We start from the raw sequence: 15,724 nt of genomic DNA on the forward strand, positions 1-15,724 counted from the left end.
TTTTCTACATATATATTGCTTCTGAATCATTTGAGAATTTGGTACATACATCATGCATACATCTTTGCTCCTTACCCTCTAGTACTTAGCATATGTCCCAAGTACAAGGATATTCTTGCGTAACCACAGTAAAGTTACCAAATTCAGGTAGTTTAATTCTGATGTACCTTTATCTGTTGTCCATATTCCAGTTCTGTTAATTGTCCTAATACACTCAGGTCGTATCATTCACTATGGGACCCTTGCAGTTAGCTGTCAAATCTCTAATGTTTAATGACCTTGACATTTTTGAAGAGTAGGCTAATGTTTTAAAATAGAAAGTGTTCCTCATTTTGCATTTGAATGTTTCTTCAGGGTTAAATTTGGGGTTACACAGTCTGGCCAGTACCCAATTCAAGTGACCTCACTCCCTTCTCCAGTTAATATCCAGAAATGCACTGTCACTTTGCTCTTGGTTGATGTTAATTTTGATTGGTCAAGGTCGTGTCCTGTTTCTGCTGTATAGTTACTATTTTTCTGCTTGTGACTAGAAGGAATCTGGGCAACAACATGGACATGCCCTGCTCTTTTTCAGGAACACCACTGATGATTTTTGATTTTTGCTGTAACCAGTCTTTACCATGATAGCTGCAAAATCGTAATTATCTACCCCTCCCCTCCACATTGAGCAGCATTCTGTCATAAGAAGGAGCTCTCCTGTCTCTGCCACACATTATCTACGTAAATGATATTTCCTTTGGTTACAATTACAAATTACAAAAAAAATTTTTTTCCTTTAATGCTCAGTTTGTTTTCTTGAACACATGCTTACTTTTAAGCACAAGATACGTTAAGGTCAACTTCCCTATCTCATCCTCCCAGTCCTGAAATCAGTTATTTTCTCCAAGCCGCCCAGGTTCCTTTTAGAGGGAAGTACTAGAAGTTAAGAACTGGGTGTCCACCTTGTGTGCTCACTGCTCCTCAGAAGTCTACTCTGTCCTTTGAGCAGACAGCAGCATGACAAAGGATAAGTCAGCCTTTAACTGTGGATAGTGTTTCCAAATTCAAGTTGCTTCCTGTATTTCTACCAGGCTTTAGTTTTAAAGTAATCTCATCTCAAAATGGCTTTGCTGTCGTCTTTGCTTTACCTAAGTTTTCAGAAACCCTTTCAGCTAAGAATTTTTTTTGTCCAAGTTATCATCTATGTAAGATTACAAATAAACCAAAGAGGTTTAAAATGAAAAATAGAGACAGTCCCGTCCTAGGTTCCACTTGGTTCCTATGTCATTTTCCCCAAAGAAAAGAACTATTTCTGGTTGTGCTAATTTATTTCGAAAGTTACATTTGTTACAAGTCAGCTTTACACTTGGTCTTCATTGTTTGGTGTCTTTGAAGTCAGCCTGCAGGCCTTGGTCTCCCAGGTGTTTGGTGTGTCTGCCTTGTGCCACTAGTTTCCCCGTGGTCTTGTTCATCAGCTCCACAGAGGCAAATGCAAGTGTTTTGCCTTGCTTCAGAACCTGCGCCGTTATCACGATGTCTTCTCCTATTTTAGCAGGCGACATGTACCTTGAAGGGAAACAAATTTAAATACAGTTAACAGCAAAGAATTTTTTACTTTTTGAATTTTAAAAAATTTTTAGCAGCAATTTTTTATGAGGGGAAGTTGTGTGCATCTCTTACACAGCCTTCTTATGTGTTATTTTCCTCTTCCAAGTAGTTTAGGAATAGTATCAGTAAGCTTTCTGTCCTATCAATTTTTTTTTTTTTTTTTTTTTTTTTTTTTAGTATATGTGCTGCCGAAGCGAGCACTCTGTCCTATCAAATTTGGATGGCTGGTCCTATCCAAATTCATCTTCCCCATTCCATATCCACACAAGTTTTCTTTTTCCATAAATAGGGAAGGCATTTTCCCCCACCCCCAGCCAAGTTTCCCATCTCATATTTATTTGGGGCTGGTGAAAGATTTTCTCCAGCTTTTATTTAGTCTACTTAACTTCCCCAGGTGAAGTATTGCCTGGGCCCTGTACTGTAGGTTCCCCCTTACCTGTGGTCCAGAAGGAAGCAGATGGTCCTCCTGATCTATTGTCAGAAGGTCAACAGTAACCTAACACTGCACCCCTGCCTGTCTCTCTCCTCACTTCATCACGTGGGCATTGCATGTCCCGTCCTCACTAGAAGGCTGTGCACAGTACAAGGGAGTTTGAGAGACCGCACTCCTACAGAATCACAGTATATAACGCTTGTTCTATTTTATTATCGTTAATCTGTGCCTGGCTTATAAACTTTATCATAGGTATGTATGTATAGGGAAGAACATATATATATGTTTTGTATATATATTATATAAATATATATAATAGGTTTGGTAGTATCTGTGGTTTTGGGCATCCACGGGGGTCTTGGAATGTAGCCCTGTGGGTAAGAAGGGGACTATTCTATCTCGTCATATCTATTTGGATTTGGATTTTGGATACGTCATATCGTATTTAGGATTCACTCAACTGTACTGGAGTAAATTCTGCACTTTACTGCACTCAAAAACGATCGAATGTAAGAACTATGAGAATTGATAGAGGCCCTTAAACCCTGGTGATGAGTTGTATATATTTTTAAGAGATACTTGACTACCTACCTTAATCGTAAGTTGTCACTCATTTATTTTGAAATATCAAGAGTAAATCTCTGAGACTGTTTCCCCATTCAAATGAGCCCATTCCTGAAGCTCAGGCAGTTCTCGACTGTGACCCGTATCTGACCACACGTACGTGGGAACTGTGTGTGACTTACTACAAATTCTCAGGCTCACGAGAGCAGCAGATCTCAGAAGATCGTGAGGTGCCGTGCTCGGCTGGGAGACCTCAGCGCTCAACAGAGGCTCCTGAAGCAAAGTGGAGTCTGCAGCGGGCCTCACCCCTCACCACCACGGGGACCACGGTAAGGACTGCAGACCGAGCTCACCCGCACAGCAAGCAGAACCTTTGCAGATCTTAGTTTCAAGAGCATTTGCCTCTTGCCCTGTGATCTGCCGTTGCACCTCAATTTATTCCTATGGTAAAGAAGGGCTGAATTTTCCTAAGGTAGCCTGGTGAAAGGCTGAGATTGTATAAAACTCTCATAACTGACGTTATTTCCGTTGCCCTCATGTTTTGTAATACTGGCTTTCCCACCCTGATCCCTGCCCTTCCCCCCAACAAAAGTCACTGTTCCATTGTGTCTGTGGAAAAAGCTGTTGTCTTGAAAGTGAAGCCCTGGGCCTGTGCCCTCTATTGATGGGACCAGCAGTGGTACTAGTTAATGCTCAAAATGGGTTTTTTACACTTGAAAACAGGTGACCCCTGCAGGCATTTTCAGGGTGGTGAGTGACAACAGCCTGGCCTCTGGGGGCCTGCTTCCCGATCTCCTAGTTTATGTCTGCAGAGTGCGTGGGCGGTTGCAAGGAAGACACAGGATTGCAAAACCGGACATCTGTGTTCGCCTTGTTCCAAGGCAGTGGCAATGTATACGTGATGAAAGTTTATCCAGCTTCCCTTTGAATTTTATTCAGGCTTTTTTCTAGGCACTCAGTACAACCCTCATGACGCCTGTACGAGTGGCAGTTGCAGGGCATTTGTGGAACATTCTAGGCCGGGAGTCTGTGATGCCCCACCCCCACCCCGCCCCTCGGGTATACAGAATAGGAGCTGAGTGTTTGCTGTTCAGTGTTTAGGTCGTGACCCCTTTATTCCTGATGCGGCAGTTCGCTCCTCTAGTTCTAGATTCTCTGGCTGTGGGATCTTTCAGGGCACCTCTACAGCTACACTTCAGGGTGACCAGCTCAGGACACCTCCAATTTTATTTATGTTATAAAGGTATTTAGTCTCAGCTGTTTGAAGTGACTTTTCACATTTAAAAAAGTGACTTGTAGTACCGTCTGGATACGTACGTTATGTTCATATCCACACTGACTCCCGGCGCTCCCCTCTCAGTGCAGAGCAGAGCCATTGTTGATATGTTATCCACTAAGGTGGCTGTCATACCACCGTGCAGAGTGCCTAATCTGTTGGTGTGGGCGTCTTCTACTTTCATTTCACAAATCACTTTCCCAGGGACAGCAGAGACAAGAGTCACCTAAGTGTAAAAAAAAAAATTTTTTTTTCAACATTCTTTGGTATTAAGAAACCCAAACAGCCCATGAAGAATTATCACTGGATTAAACGGAGTCACTCCAGGGGCGCCTGGCGTGTCTCATGATCTCTTGGGGTTGTAAGTTCAAGCCCCATGCTGGGTGTAGAAATTGCTTAAAAATAAAATCTTAAATCATCCCAAAAAAGTTAATTAGAAATTCAAGTAAGTTACAAATATCTCTGATAGACATGAACCCGTATAGAAATTGTTCTTAAAGAAAAAGGAATACTGGGATGCCTGGATGGCTCAGTCGTTGAGCGTCTGCCTCCAGCTCAGGTCATGATCACAGGGTCCTGGGACTGAGCCCTGCATTGGGGGCTCCCTGCTCAGCAGGAAGCCTGCTTCTCCTTCTCCCACTCCCCCTGCTGTGTTCCCTCTCTCGCTGTATTTCTCTCTGTCAAATAAATAAAATCTTTAAAAAAAAAAAAAAAGACAAGAAAAAGGAATATTTAGGGAAAGAGTAGTTCTGGTTAATCTCCACTCTGCAGAAAGAGAGCTTTTCAGCCTTGCATATGACAGCCTGGCATCTCTTAATATTGCCACAGAAATTTTGGACCCATAAAGCTGGCGGGTCCCTGTGATCTATTAACCCATGATAGGTTTAACTTGGATGTTCCCTAGTTTTTGCAGAGAGTAATTTTTATAATGATTTTGTAATGAATGGTTTTAACAATTTAAAAAACAGACTGGGGGTGCCTGGGTGGCTCAGTGGGTTAAGCCGCTGCCTTCGGCTCAGGTCGTGATCTCAGGGTCCTGGGATCGAGTCCCGCATCGGGCTCTCTGCTCAGCGGGGAGCCTGCTTCCCTCTCTCTCTCTCTCTCTCTCTCTGCCTGCCTCTCTGTCTACTTGTGATCTCCCTCTGTCAAATAAATAAATAAAATCTTTAAAAAAAAATAAAAATAAAAAACAGACTGGAAGAAATTCAGTAATTCAGTGAGTTACTAGAATCAACAAACTTACACCATAAACCCATTTTAATATAAGAAGCTCAACAATAGACTCCGACAGAGTTGAACTGCAGCTTTCAAGGTCCTGCCCATTTATAGTATTGTAAGGAAAAAGAATTACATGAGTGTCTCGAGCATTAAATGGTTCGATTCTACCTAACTGCTACCTTAGCATCTTCCTACGCTAGGTGCTGAGCCAGGCCCTAACGTACGCTACACAATAAGGAAGGATAATTTCCATCTCGTAAGTAACTTAAATTCAGAGTGGTTTGTTGTCAGGGTCACCTATGGTGTGGCAGAACTGACTGAGCTCTAGGTCTGTCTTCGAGTCTCCCTCAGCAGTAACTGTGAAGTGTCTGGATATGCAGTGTTCTCTAGGCTCCCACCAGGAAGACACCTGAGTTTCACAAGCCACAACTTCAGCGGTTTTGCTGTGGTTTATCCCCGAGAAGTAGGCCCTGAAGTAAAACAGAATAGAACCATACAATAGAAGTCATCCTGAACAATTTTATGTCCTGTTTTGCTTAACAGGTACATCAGTGCCAAGTAAATATTAGAACAGGATCAAGTGTATTCATACAACGAATGATCTAACCACAAGATGTCCTCATAAACTAATGGACATATCAAGCAGGACCAAGGTGTAAGCTCCCCGTACTTGGGCACTGACTGAGTACAGCAAGCGCTGGCCATGTGAAGATGAATGAAGTCCAATCCCTGCTCGTCAGGGCTTCACAACCTGAAGGGAGAGGCGAGTACCCGGAGTAGGGACTTCCTAGAGACAGAACAGATCCAAGTCACTAGAAGGGTTTCTAACGGAAGTATGTCTTCAGAGAACAGACATTAGGAAGGGCTTCTTGGGGAACGGCAACCGAATCGTGACAGACTGAGAAGAGTGAGTCAAGTGAAAATGGGGGAGGCAGCCAGGCAGGGCAGGGGAGAGAACTAAATTGAGCCCCACAAACACCAGAGGTAGTTTGGTGCCATGTAAGTGTGGGGTGTGTTTAGTAGAGGTTAAAGTCCCATTGGATTCTCTGACTTCCGCTGGGATGGATGACAGGAGGTAATACAAATGTTGATTTTCCACTGCAGAATACAGTTTTTAATTCTTTTTCTTTCTCCCAACTTGAAAGGCCAAAGGACACACAAGTATACAAGAGTGGTTTAAAATATACATTGGAAGAGAGAGCGTTTTGACAGTCAGCCTGACATTGCAAGAGAAATGCTTTTATGTGTGGCCGTTTCTCATCTCCCTAGATGAAGGGATTCAGCCAGTGGGAGCTAACAAAGGAATGTCCTAGTCAACCGCCCAAAGCTAGTAAGTGATCTTATTGGGGAAGAAGCCAATGGAGAGCTGACCTCTGTTTGATGAAGAATGGGGGTATGAGTAGAACACTGTTAAAAAAAAAAAAAAAAAACCCTCAGTTTCCATTAAGATATGGGCTGTAGGGGATACAGTTGTTTAAAGGTCATTAACTATGGCCGACTTGGAGTTAGGGACTGCACTCAGCCGCCCTGCGTGCGCGGTCTCCATCCTCACCTCTCAGACGTGGACACTTGGATCCTCCTTCAACTCCGACATCTCTGATTTAACCCCTGTGCAAAATCACCTCCCTTCACACCTCGCCTGGACTGCTGCAGACAACTAGGTCCTGCTGCGTTCCGTGTCTTGTGGGAGGATGTCTGGAAAGCCTTTTGTGATGCAGTGGGGTCAGGAATATATTTGCTGTGGCCCCAGTAATACAGAGAATTAACTGCCCAGATACTTGCATTCCCGGGATCGCGTGGGTTGGGCAGCTGCAGGAGGCTGGCAAGAACCTTTATGGCTCAGCCCAGTCTGATGCACGGGCTCCGTGGTTTATCACAGAAATTAGATATGTGCACATATAATCATCTATTCCTTTTCTATATGGCTTGCAGTGAACTGTGTCTTTCCCGTTCCTCGTGCAGTCAGGTGAGTCTGTGTGACTCGTGCGGCATGGCGCCCTCCTCCCCTCACCCAAACACCTAAATGCCATCACACGGAACCTACTTGAGGTGAGAGTCTCCCCCTTCCTCCCTTACCTTTTCAGTAAAGACAGAGAGAAGGGGTGCCCAGAACCAACAGCAGTGAAGGAGATGGTCCCTAGCAGGAGGTCTGGCACAGAGTAGGTGCTCAAATGTTTGCTCGGTGAGTGAATACGTTCCGACCCGAAGGGAACTACGGGAGCAGTCCGTGACAAAATGCACGTCGCTGAGCGGCACCAGCACCTGACTGACCGGGCTGCGGGGAGGAGTCTCTTCAAGAAGAGCCACCCTGCTGGGCCCCTGGCGGGAGGCACTGACAAAGGCTTCCTGAGCCTCTACTAGGGACTTGCCCCCAAGCAGCGCTCTCCGTGCCGTGCCGACAGCGAAGTAGAGAAATCAACAGAGTTCTCGCATGATAGCGGTCGGCCGCAAACAGTGCACACAGTGGAGCTGAGAAAGACAGCGAGCGATGCTGGGGACAGAGGTGGTGGAGGAGCCAAACTAAGATGTTGTCCAAGTCCTCAGGAAGGTAACAAAGCAGCGGAGCTTGTAAGAGCAGGCCAGAAATAAGAGACGTTAGCAAACGACTGCCACAAGAGGCACAACAAGCCCAAGGACGAGCTAAGTGGACTTGAACGAAACAGTGAACGGAATTTAGCCAGCGGAAGTAACATCAGTTCCCTGGAGTGGTGGGGACAGTGACCGATGGGCTGTGAAGGAACGTGAACCACCACTAGTTTTTCACAATGGCTGGTAAATGGCAGGTTTTACTGAATCATTCTAAAATAACCTATAAATACAGACACTATGAAGGCCTCACGTTAGTAAGCTTTCTGCCCTATACGTGTTCTCTGCCGCCTTGAGCCTGGAAAAGGGGCTAATGGAGAAGGACCATCCCTATCCCATATACATTGAGGACTGGGGCAATGTCTGTTCACATCTCCTGATCTCCTCTCCAGGGGGGACAAACAAACTACGTAGAATTGTTGCACGTGATCTAGTTTGGAATCTAGCATTTGAATATGGAGCCATCTGCAGGAAGGGATGGTGCCTTGCAGGTAAGTAAATATGGTGAGTCAAGGCCCAGCACACAGCTTCGTTGTCCTATGACCGTGCCTTGAATCAAACAGCAACAAAGAAGTTTTAAGTAACCTCTCTTCACTGAGGAACAGCATTCCAGAAATTCCTGCAAGTCCTAGACTGGTTGAGTAAATATTATACTGCCTTTCTTTTTTAGTGTTCTGTGCTGAATTTTAAAAATATATATATTTAACTTCTATCAAAGCTCTCAGAATCACTTTCAGAGATCTTCAGAAAACAGAGGACTTGAATAAAAGGGCTTCTTAGACAAGTGGCAGAACATTTCAGCAGCACGCCATTTCCAAGTGTGCACGGAGTACTAAACCTTGACTGTCTTCCATGGTGGAAGAAATGTAAATTCACCATTTCCTTCAACTGGGCCTCCATTCACCACTGCTAAAAGTACTAATGTTCCAGAATATTTATAGTTGCTCTGAAATGATGCCAAATCCCTTTCCCCTATAGTATCAGCAACTTCTGACTTGAGTCCATTTCACCAATTATATCTTGACTCCTTAAATCTTAGCATCTAAACTGCCATGTTCCTTCTCTTCATTACATTAGATTTTTCTTTTTAAAGATTTTATTTATTTGATAGAGATCACAAGTAGGCAGAGAGGCAGACAGAGAGAGAGGTGGAAGCAGGCTCCCTGCAGAGCAGAGAGCCCGATGTGGGGCTCGATCCCAGGACACTGGGATCATGACCTGAGCCGAAGGCAGAGGCTTTAACCCACTGAGCCACCCAGGTGCCCCGATTACATTAGATTTTTAATGACAACAATCATTCATTTTATATGAATTCATTATAATAAACAGTGTAGGGTTGCATTTCCTACCTACCACTCCTTCATTACTCTATATCATTCACTATCATTCTCCAGGCCTATTCAAACATGTATATATATATAGGGTTTCCCCCCTTTCTTTTTATAAAATTACAAAAACGGGATCACATTCTACATATTACTTTGCAGCTTCCATTTTTTTCTTCCTAGTAAATCACAGCCATGCCTGTAGTTCCAGTCACAGAACTCTCTTAATGGCTTTGTGCTATGCCCTACTATTGAATATATTAGATTTATTAAACTCTTGCTTGACATGTGTGTTCTTGCCATATTTTTTACCATTACAAAGTTATTTTTATTTGTAGAACATTGATCACCAGAATTAGATAGCTGGGTAAAAGGTATGTAAATTTTTAACAAATCTGCCAGATTCCTTTTCAAAAGCGGTAAGAGTGCTTCATTCCCTAATTCCTCATCAATAATGTATATTATTACTCTGAGTTACTCTTTTTACAATGTGATAGGCAAAATAATATGTTATCTCACCGTTTAAATGTGTATTAGCCAGATTACGAGCCAGGAAGCGTGCTTAGTGCCTGACTTTCGTGCTTATTGGCTGACTCCATCTCTCATGTAAACAGCCTGCTGATACTTTGGCCCACTTATGAAACTTTTTATAGCTCTTCTTACCGTATCTGATTTTTAGCTCCTATTCATAGAGAAATCCTTTTTCAGATTATTCTATTTTGACTTTTATTGGGTTTTTCTTTTCCATGAAGAGTTCATATTAGTAAAGTGCAAAGTGCCTGCACACAGTACATGCTATGAAAATTTCAAGATAAAAATTTCCAATTTTATAAGGTCATCCACATCATTTTGTGACATGCTTCTATGATAATACGTCATTTTTTAAACTGACTCCTTTACATGGAGCTACGAGTGATTTCTTTTACCCGTTCCTCTGTGGCTGAACATTTAAGTTATTTCACATGTCTGATATCACAAATAATGTTACAACCAGTATTTTTGTATCTAAGTCTTTGAACAAAGCTTGCTTTATTATTTTCTTGTGCATTTCTTAGACCTAGATGATGTTAATGGCCAATAATGAATCTGAAATAATCTGTTGTCCTGTCATGTTGACAAATTTTCTAAATAATAGAAATACTTGTGCTTTTGTGGTCAGTTCAAAGCCTCATGGTGGTTCTAGTAAGCATAAGGTTTGTTTGTTTTAGATTTTATTTATTTGACAGAGAGAAAGCAAGAGGGGGAGGAGAGTACAAGCAGGGGGAGGGGCAGAGAGAGAGAGGGAGAAGCAGGCTCCCTGATGAGCAAGGAGCAGGGAGCCCGATGCAGGACTCGATCCCAGGACCCCAGGATCATGACCTGAGCCAAAGGCAGTCGCTTAGCCAACTGAGCCACCCAGTATAAGGTTTGTTCTTACCTTCTTACCCACTCCTGTAGTCTATGAGATTGATTCTAAACCTTAATGAAGATTTAACTAAAATTAAATCCTAAACCTTAATGCTTCTCTCTAGTCTGTGTTCTTCCTCTTGGGACATCTCATTTCCTTATACATCTTCATCTCGTTTCTGTAGGATGACTACGCAATTTTACCTCGCTTCGCAACTCCACTCCCTTATTTCTGCGTTGGACTCTACATAGCCTTTCCAGACCCTCGCATGGTGCCTCTCACTTGAGATTCCCAAGATATGTTTCTCCACATGTGTTACTGTGGGACTGAAACATGATTAAGTGAAGCATGTTTACTTACGGCAGAACTAGTCAATGTTTTAATGTATAAAAAGACTAGATCGTCTCCACTTACATCAAGTACGTAGAGTACTCAAATTCAGAGAGACAGACTGTACATGGTGTTGCCATGGCTGGAGGAAAAGGGAAATGGAGTTATTGCTTAATGAAGACAGAGTTCCAGTTTTGCAACCCGAAGAGTTCTGGAGGTGGATGGTAGTGATGGTCACATGACAGTGTGAATGCAGTTAATACTGAATCATATACTTTAACATGGTTAAAACGGCAAATTTGATGTTATGTATATTTTGTCGCAATTTTTGTTTTAAAAGGGGGGATACGACATCAATGTTTCCTGAACTTTTTTATTCATGGGACTCTTTTTCTCAGGGAACATCTGATGGCACTATGTTCCCTGGATCCCACCTTCCTTCTCTCCTAGATAATAAACTCCTAGAAGGCAAGGGACTGTGGCTGGTATTTCTTCATTATCTCACAGTACTTGATTTGTTGACTGATTTTAAGGCGATCTAATAGTAAGAGCAGGACATTTGACTGTTCTAATATATTAGTGTTCTATAAAAGATAGGTTTTGTGGGTGTTTATAAACACTGAGAAACTGGAAGTTTTTTGTTTTGTTTTTTTGTTTTACAAAGGACAGCCTTAAAATAATAAAGATGTTCTAAGGTAAGATCTTGTGCATTAATTTGACACCCAAAGCAGGACTGAGTGCAAAGTGCCTTCTTCAACAGATCGGTTTTGGAGGAATAGAAAGTCATCATCATTTAGCAGATTTTATATGCTGGTTCTAAACATCTGTCCAAGACCCAAAACTCCATGGGAATATTATAAAAATTTCAAGTGTTATCTTACTTAATTCATTGACTAAAAAAAAAAAAAACAACATTTAAAATGGGGTGCCTGTGTGGCTCAGTCAGCTGAGTGTCTGACTCCTGGTTTTGGTTCAGGTTGTGATCTTGGGGTTGTGGGATCGTGTCCCAGGTCGGGCTCCACGTCTCAGTGTGGAGTATGCTTAGACTCTCTCCTCTCCCTCTGCCCCTCCCTGCTCCTCAAAAGACAAAAACAAAACAGAACAAAAAGACCTTCAAAAGAATCAGAGGTTAGCACTCAGGACAGAATTGTCTTTTGTATGTAATCAAGAAAAAAACGCACCTCTCTTTTGGCGAGCTGGTTGTCTCTACTGGGGTAGTTAGTAAGGCCACTGTAGGCCTGGATAATGGGGCAGACTTAAAGTAATAGTACTGCACAGCTCATTTGCTTCTTACACTCAGTAATAAGAAGAGGGGCGCCTAGGTGGCCCAGTCCGTGGAGTGTCTGACTTTTGATCTCAGCCCAGGTCTTGACCTCTAGGTCTTGAATTCAGGCCCTATATGTGCTCCACACTAGCCATGGAGCCTACTTAAAAAGAAGAAAAAGAATCGGGCTCCTTGCTCGGCAGGGAGCTTGCTTCTCCCTCTGCCTCTGCCTGTGCTCGCTCACTCTCTCTCTTTTTTATTTTAAATAAAATCTTAAAAAAAAAAAGAAAAAGAAGAAACATTATTGCTTCTGATCTTTGCAAAAGTAGTGATAAAAGCACAGGTGTGTCTGAAAAAGATCATATATACCCTTATTCCAATTTAGTTTTAACAATATGCTTGCATTAAATGCTTAAAAATGAACATTCTTATCTTGAAAAATCTCTAGTTTCCTGTTTAAGTAACCAAAGGGACAACTATTTGACATAAAATAATTTCGTCAGTCAAGGACCGGTGAGGCAACAACACGCTAGTTATTTTAACAAAGAGAATATAAATAATTGTTAAGTGTGATTTAGAAAAAAACACATTGTATCCCATACCAAGACGAAGGGGATAAAAGGAAGTTCCATGATCTGAACAGCCGAAGTTCAGCACAAAGACATGGTTTATACTTTGCTATTTACTTAGTTTTCACCCAGGACAGAGAGAATGATTAAGAAGGTTTTTCAATGTCAGCACTTTTGACATGTGCACTGGATGACTCATTATTGTGGGGAGTTGGGGGGAAGGAGCCTGTGCACTGGAGGACAGTATCTGTGGCCTCCACCTAGTAGATGCCCCCCATAGTGCCCTTTCCATCCCACTCCAGTCGTCCGCAAACAGATGTCCCACAGGGAACAAAATTACCCCTAGTTGAGAAACACTGGTTTAGATCATGTTACATTTAAGTTTACAATAGTAGGAAAGGAACCAAATTCACAACTAGCTTTATGTATCACCATAAATATATATTCTAGCCCAAGCAACTGTGCCCACACAAGACACAAACACAGATCCTATTTTAGATCAAATTAATACAGAGCACCTACAGGGGTACTGACCTGTGCAGTTAGTACAGTAGCCACTAGCCTGCTGTCAGTATTGAACACTTGACAGGGCCAGGATGACTCGGATGTGCTGTTAAGTTTAAAATTCACACTGGATTTCAAGGATGAAGTCCTCCAAACAGGATATTCATGTGTGGATTACATGCTAAAATAATATAATTTTGAATATAATGAGTTGCTTAAAATGTATTAGTAAAATTAATTTTACTTATTTCTTTTTGCTTTTTTTATAGTTATATATATGTGTATATATATACATATATAAATAAAATGATACGTGTGGCTTGCATTTGTAGCTTGTGCTACATCTCTACTGGACAGTGCTGGGTCTAGAATCACAGGTACCTCTATTCAATCTTACTACAACTTTTGAGAAACTGTACATCAGGTTTAACAGGCATATCCTCTTGGAAGACTTGGACCACCAAGGCCAACTCAGGCATAAGTGAAGTTTATGATTGTTACAGTGTGACTGTTCAAGGTATGAGATTTTTCTCAGACTACTCAAAGGCAAATCCAACCCACAGCAAGATTATCAGGGGAGGACACACCCAAAATTTGGTTGTTGAAAGTTTAATAATGAAAATGGCTATAGATGTTTTTAGGGAATTCAGTCTTCCCCTTAGTCCAATACTTCTTTTGTTGCATGTGTCTCTCTCAAAAAGTTACTGTTAAAAAGTAGCATATCCTTGGATTTTATAGTGTTTGCTATTTGAAAACACTGAATACATTTGAGTATGATTTCCTATGTTTTTCACAAAAGCCCTTGGCTATAATGATTGAAATACTGAAAATGTAGCCCAAATGTTGTTTCCAGGAGGAAGACTTTGGTCCAACGGCCTACATTCTTCCTACAATTGACAGCAGTTGGTCTATTTAAACTCCACTTTTAAATTATGTATTTGCAAAGTTCCCAATCCTCTTTCCTAATCAGAAGGAAAACAGGCAAGAGTGCCTGGGTGGCTCTGTCGGTTAAGCATCTGACTCTTGATTTCAGGTCAGGTCAGATCCCAGGGCTGTTAGGTCAAATCCCACATCCGGCTCTGCACTGGGCATGGAGCCTGCTAAATTAAGATTCTCTCTCTCTCCTTCAGTCTCTCCCTGACCCACCTGCCTCTCTAAAAGGAAAACAGGCATGAATATTTAAAATATTTAGGAAAAAGCCTAGAAGTTCTTTGGCTGTCAAATGTCTTCCAAATCTGACATAACCAAGGGCTTCTGTTATTCATGTTTATTTATAAATGATTCCTAGGTAAGACGATTTCTACAAAGACACCGAAAACTAGGAATCTGGGCTAGTCTGTTCATCTGCCAAGGAGACAGAGGCTATCCCTGCCTGACTCCAAAGCACCCCTCAACCCGGAATCTGGCTTTCCCACCTTACTGCAATTATTTATTTCTAATCCTCTAGGCTGCAAATGCATCTTAAGTGCAGACATTGTCCTTACTCTTTTCCTCAGAGCACTCCTGGCACCTGTATGTTGAAGGCCAAGCTTTAAAGTCCTTTCCTGCTCTGAAATCAAGAAATTGTCTCCACAAGTGAGAATCACTTAAACATTCCCCGACTGACGACGGTTTGACTTAAGATTTCTCAACTTTATAATGGTGTGACAGCGTTACACATTCAGTAGAAACTTCGAATTTTGAATTTCCATCTTACCCCAAGCTAGTCACATGCAGTACATGCTCGCCAGATGCGGGGCAGTGGCAGTGAGCGGCAGCTCCCAGTCAGCCCCCACAGCTGGAGGGCTAGCAACTCTGCTTAAAATTATACCGTAGCTAGGGGTGCCTGCGTGCCTCCGTAGGTAAAGCCCGGGACTCTTGATTTCTACTCAGGTCATGACCACAGATCTCACGTGAGATCGAGCCCTGCCTGGGCTCTGTGCCGGGCCTGGAGCCTGCGTAAGATTCTCTCTCTCCCTCTCCCCCTCCTCGCTGGCGTTCTCTAGGAAGGAAGGAAATTATTCTATACCTAAACAACCATTCCGTTTTCCCCTTTCAGTACAGTATTCAATAAACTAAAGAGATATTCAACACCTTCTACAGAATTGGCTTTGCGTTCGATGATTTTGCCCAACTGCAGGCCAAGAAGTGATCTGAGCCCATCGGACAGGCGAGGCTAAGCGACGAGGCTAGGTGTATCGCACGCACTTTCCAACTATCGTGTTTCCACCCGACAGGGGTTTAATCTGGAAGGAACCCAATCCTAAATCGAGGCAGATCTGAACTTCGTAGCACACATTGCCGTGAAATAAACCAGGCGCCTGACCTCACACACAGGGCGCTCCAGGACAGCAGTCATCACCGCTATCAAGTGACGTTCCCGGGCAGTCCAGCGGGATCTAGCGAGAGATACCCCGAGCATCGCGCTTTCTCTAGAAGCCGGCGCTCCCACGGCAGTACCTTTTCCAAAACTCTGTCAAAACCGGGGACACCGGCCATCGACTTCATCACCTCCAGCAAGTTCTGGGTCAAGCGGCTCATCGTGGACCGCTCCGCCTTCTGGACACGACGCAAGAAGGAAGCTTGGGTTGAGTCGGGGGGAACCCCGAAGTCAGCGAAGGGGTAAGGACAGGCAAGGTAAAGACAGCCACGTCCTCTCCGCCCGCTGGGAGCTCGGCGTCTGGCGCCTCTTGTACTCACCG

The 15,724-nt window shown here is 43.0% G+C and overlaps 1 protein-coding gene across 1 annotated transcript; it reads right to left on the minus strand.

Annotated features, from left to right (window-relative positions):
- Positions 1 to 1,288: 1,288 nt before the first annotated feature.
- ACOT13 (acyl-CoA thioesterase 13) lies at positions 1,289 to 15,706 on the minus strand. The gene is made up of 3 exons (XM_047734709.1): positions 15,483 to 15,706; positions 3,902 to 4,086; positions 1,289 to 1,545 (listed from the first exon to the last, which is right to left on the minus strand). Exons 1-3 carry the CDS (start codon positions 15,561 to 15,563, stop codon positions 1,353 to 1,355), a joined length of 459 nt encoding a protein of 152 aa, XP_047590665.1. The 5' UTR covers positions 15,564 to 15,706; the 3' UTR covers positions 1,289 to 1,352.
- Between the last annotated feature and the right edge of the window lie 18 nt (positions 15,707 to 15,724).

This window comes from Lutra lutra, chromosome 6, assembly GCF_902655055.1.
Source record: "Lutra lutra chromosome 6, mLutLut1.2, whole genome shotgun sequence".
Lineage (NCBI taxonomy): Eukaryota > Metazoa > Chordata > Mammalia > Carnivora > Mustelidae > Lutra > Lutra lutra.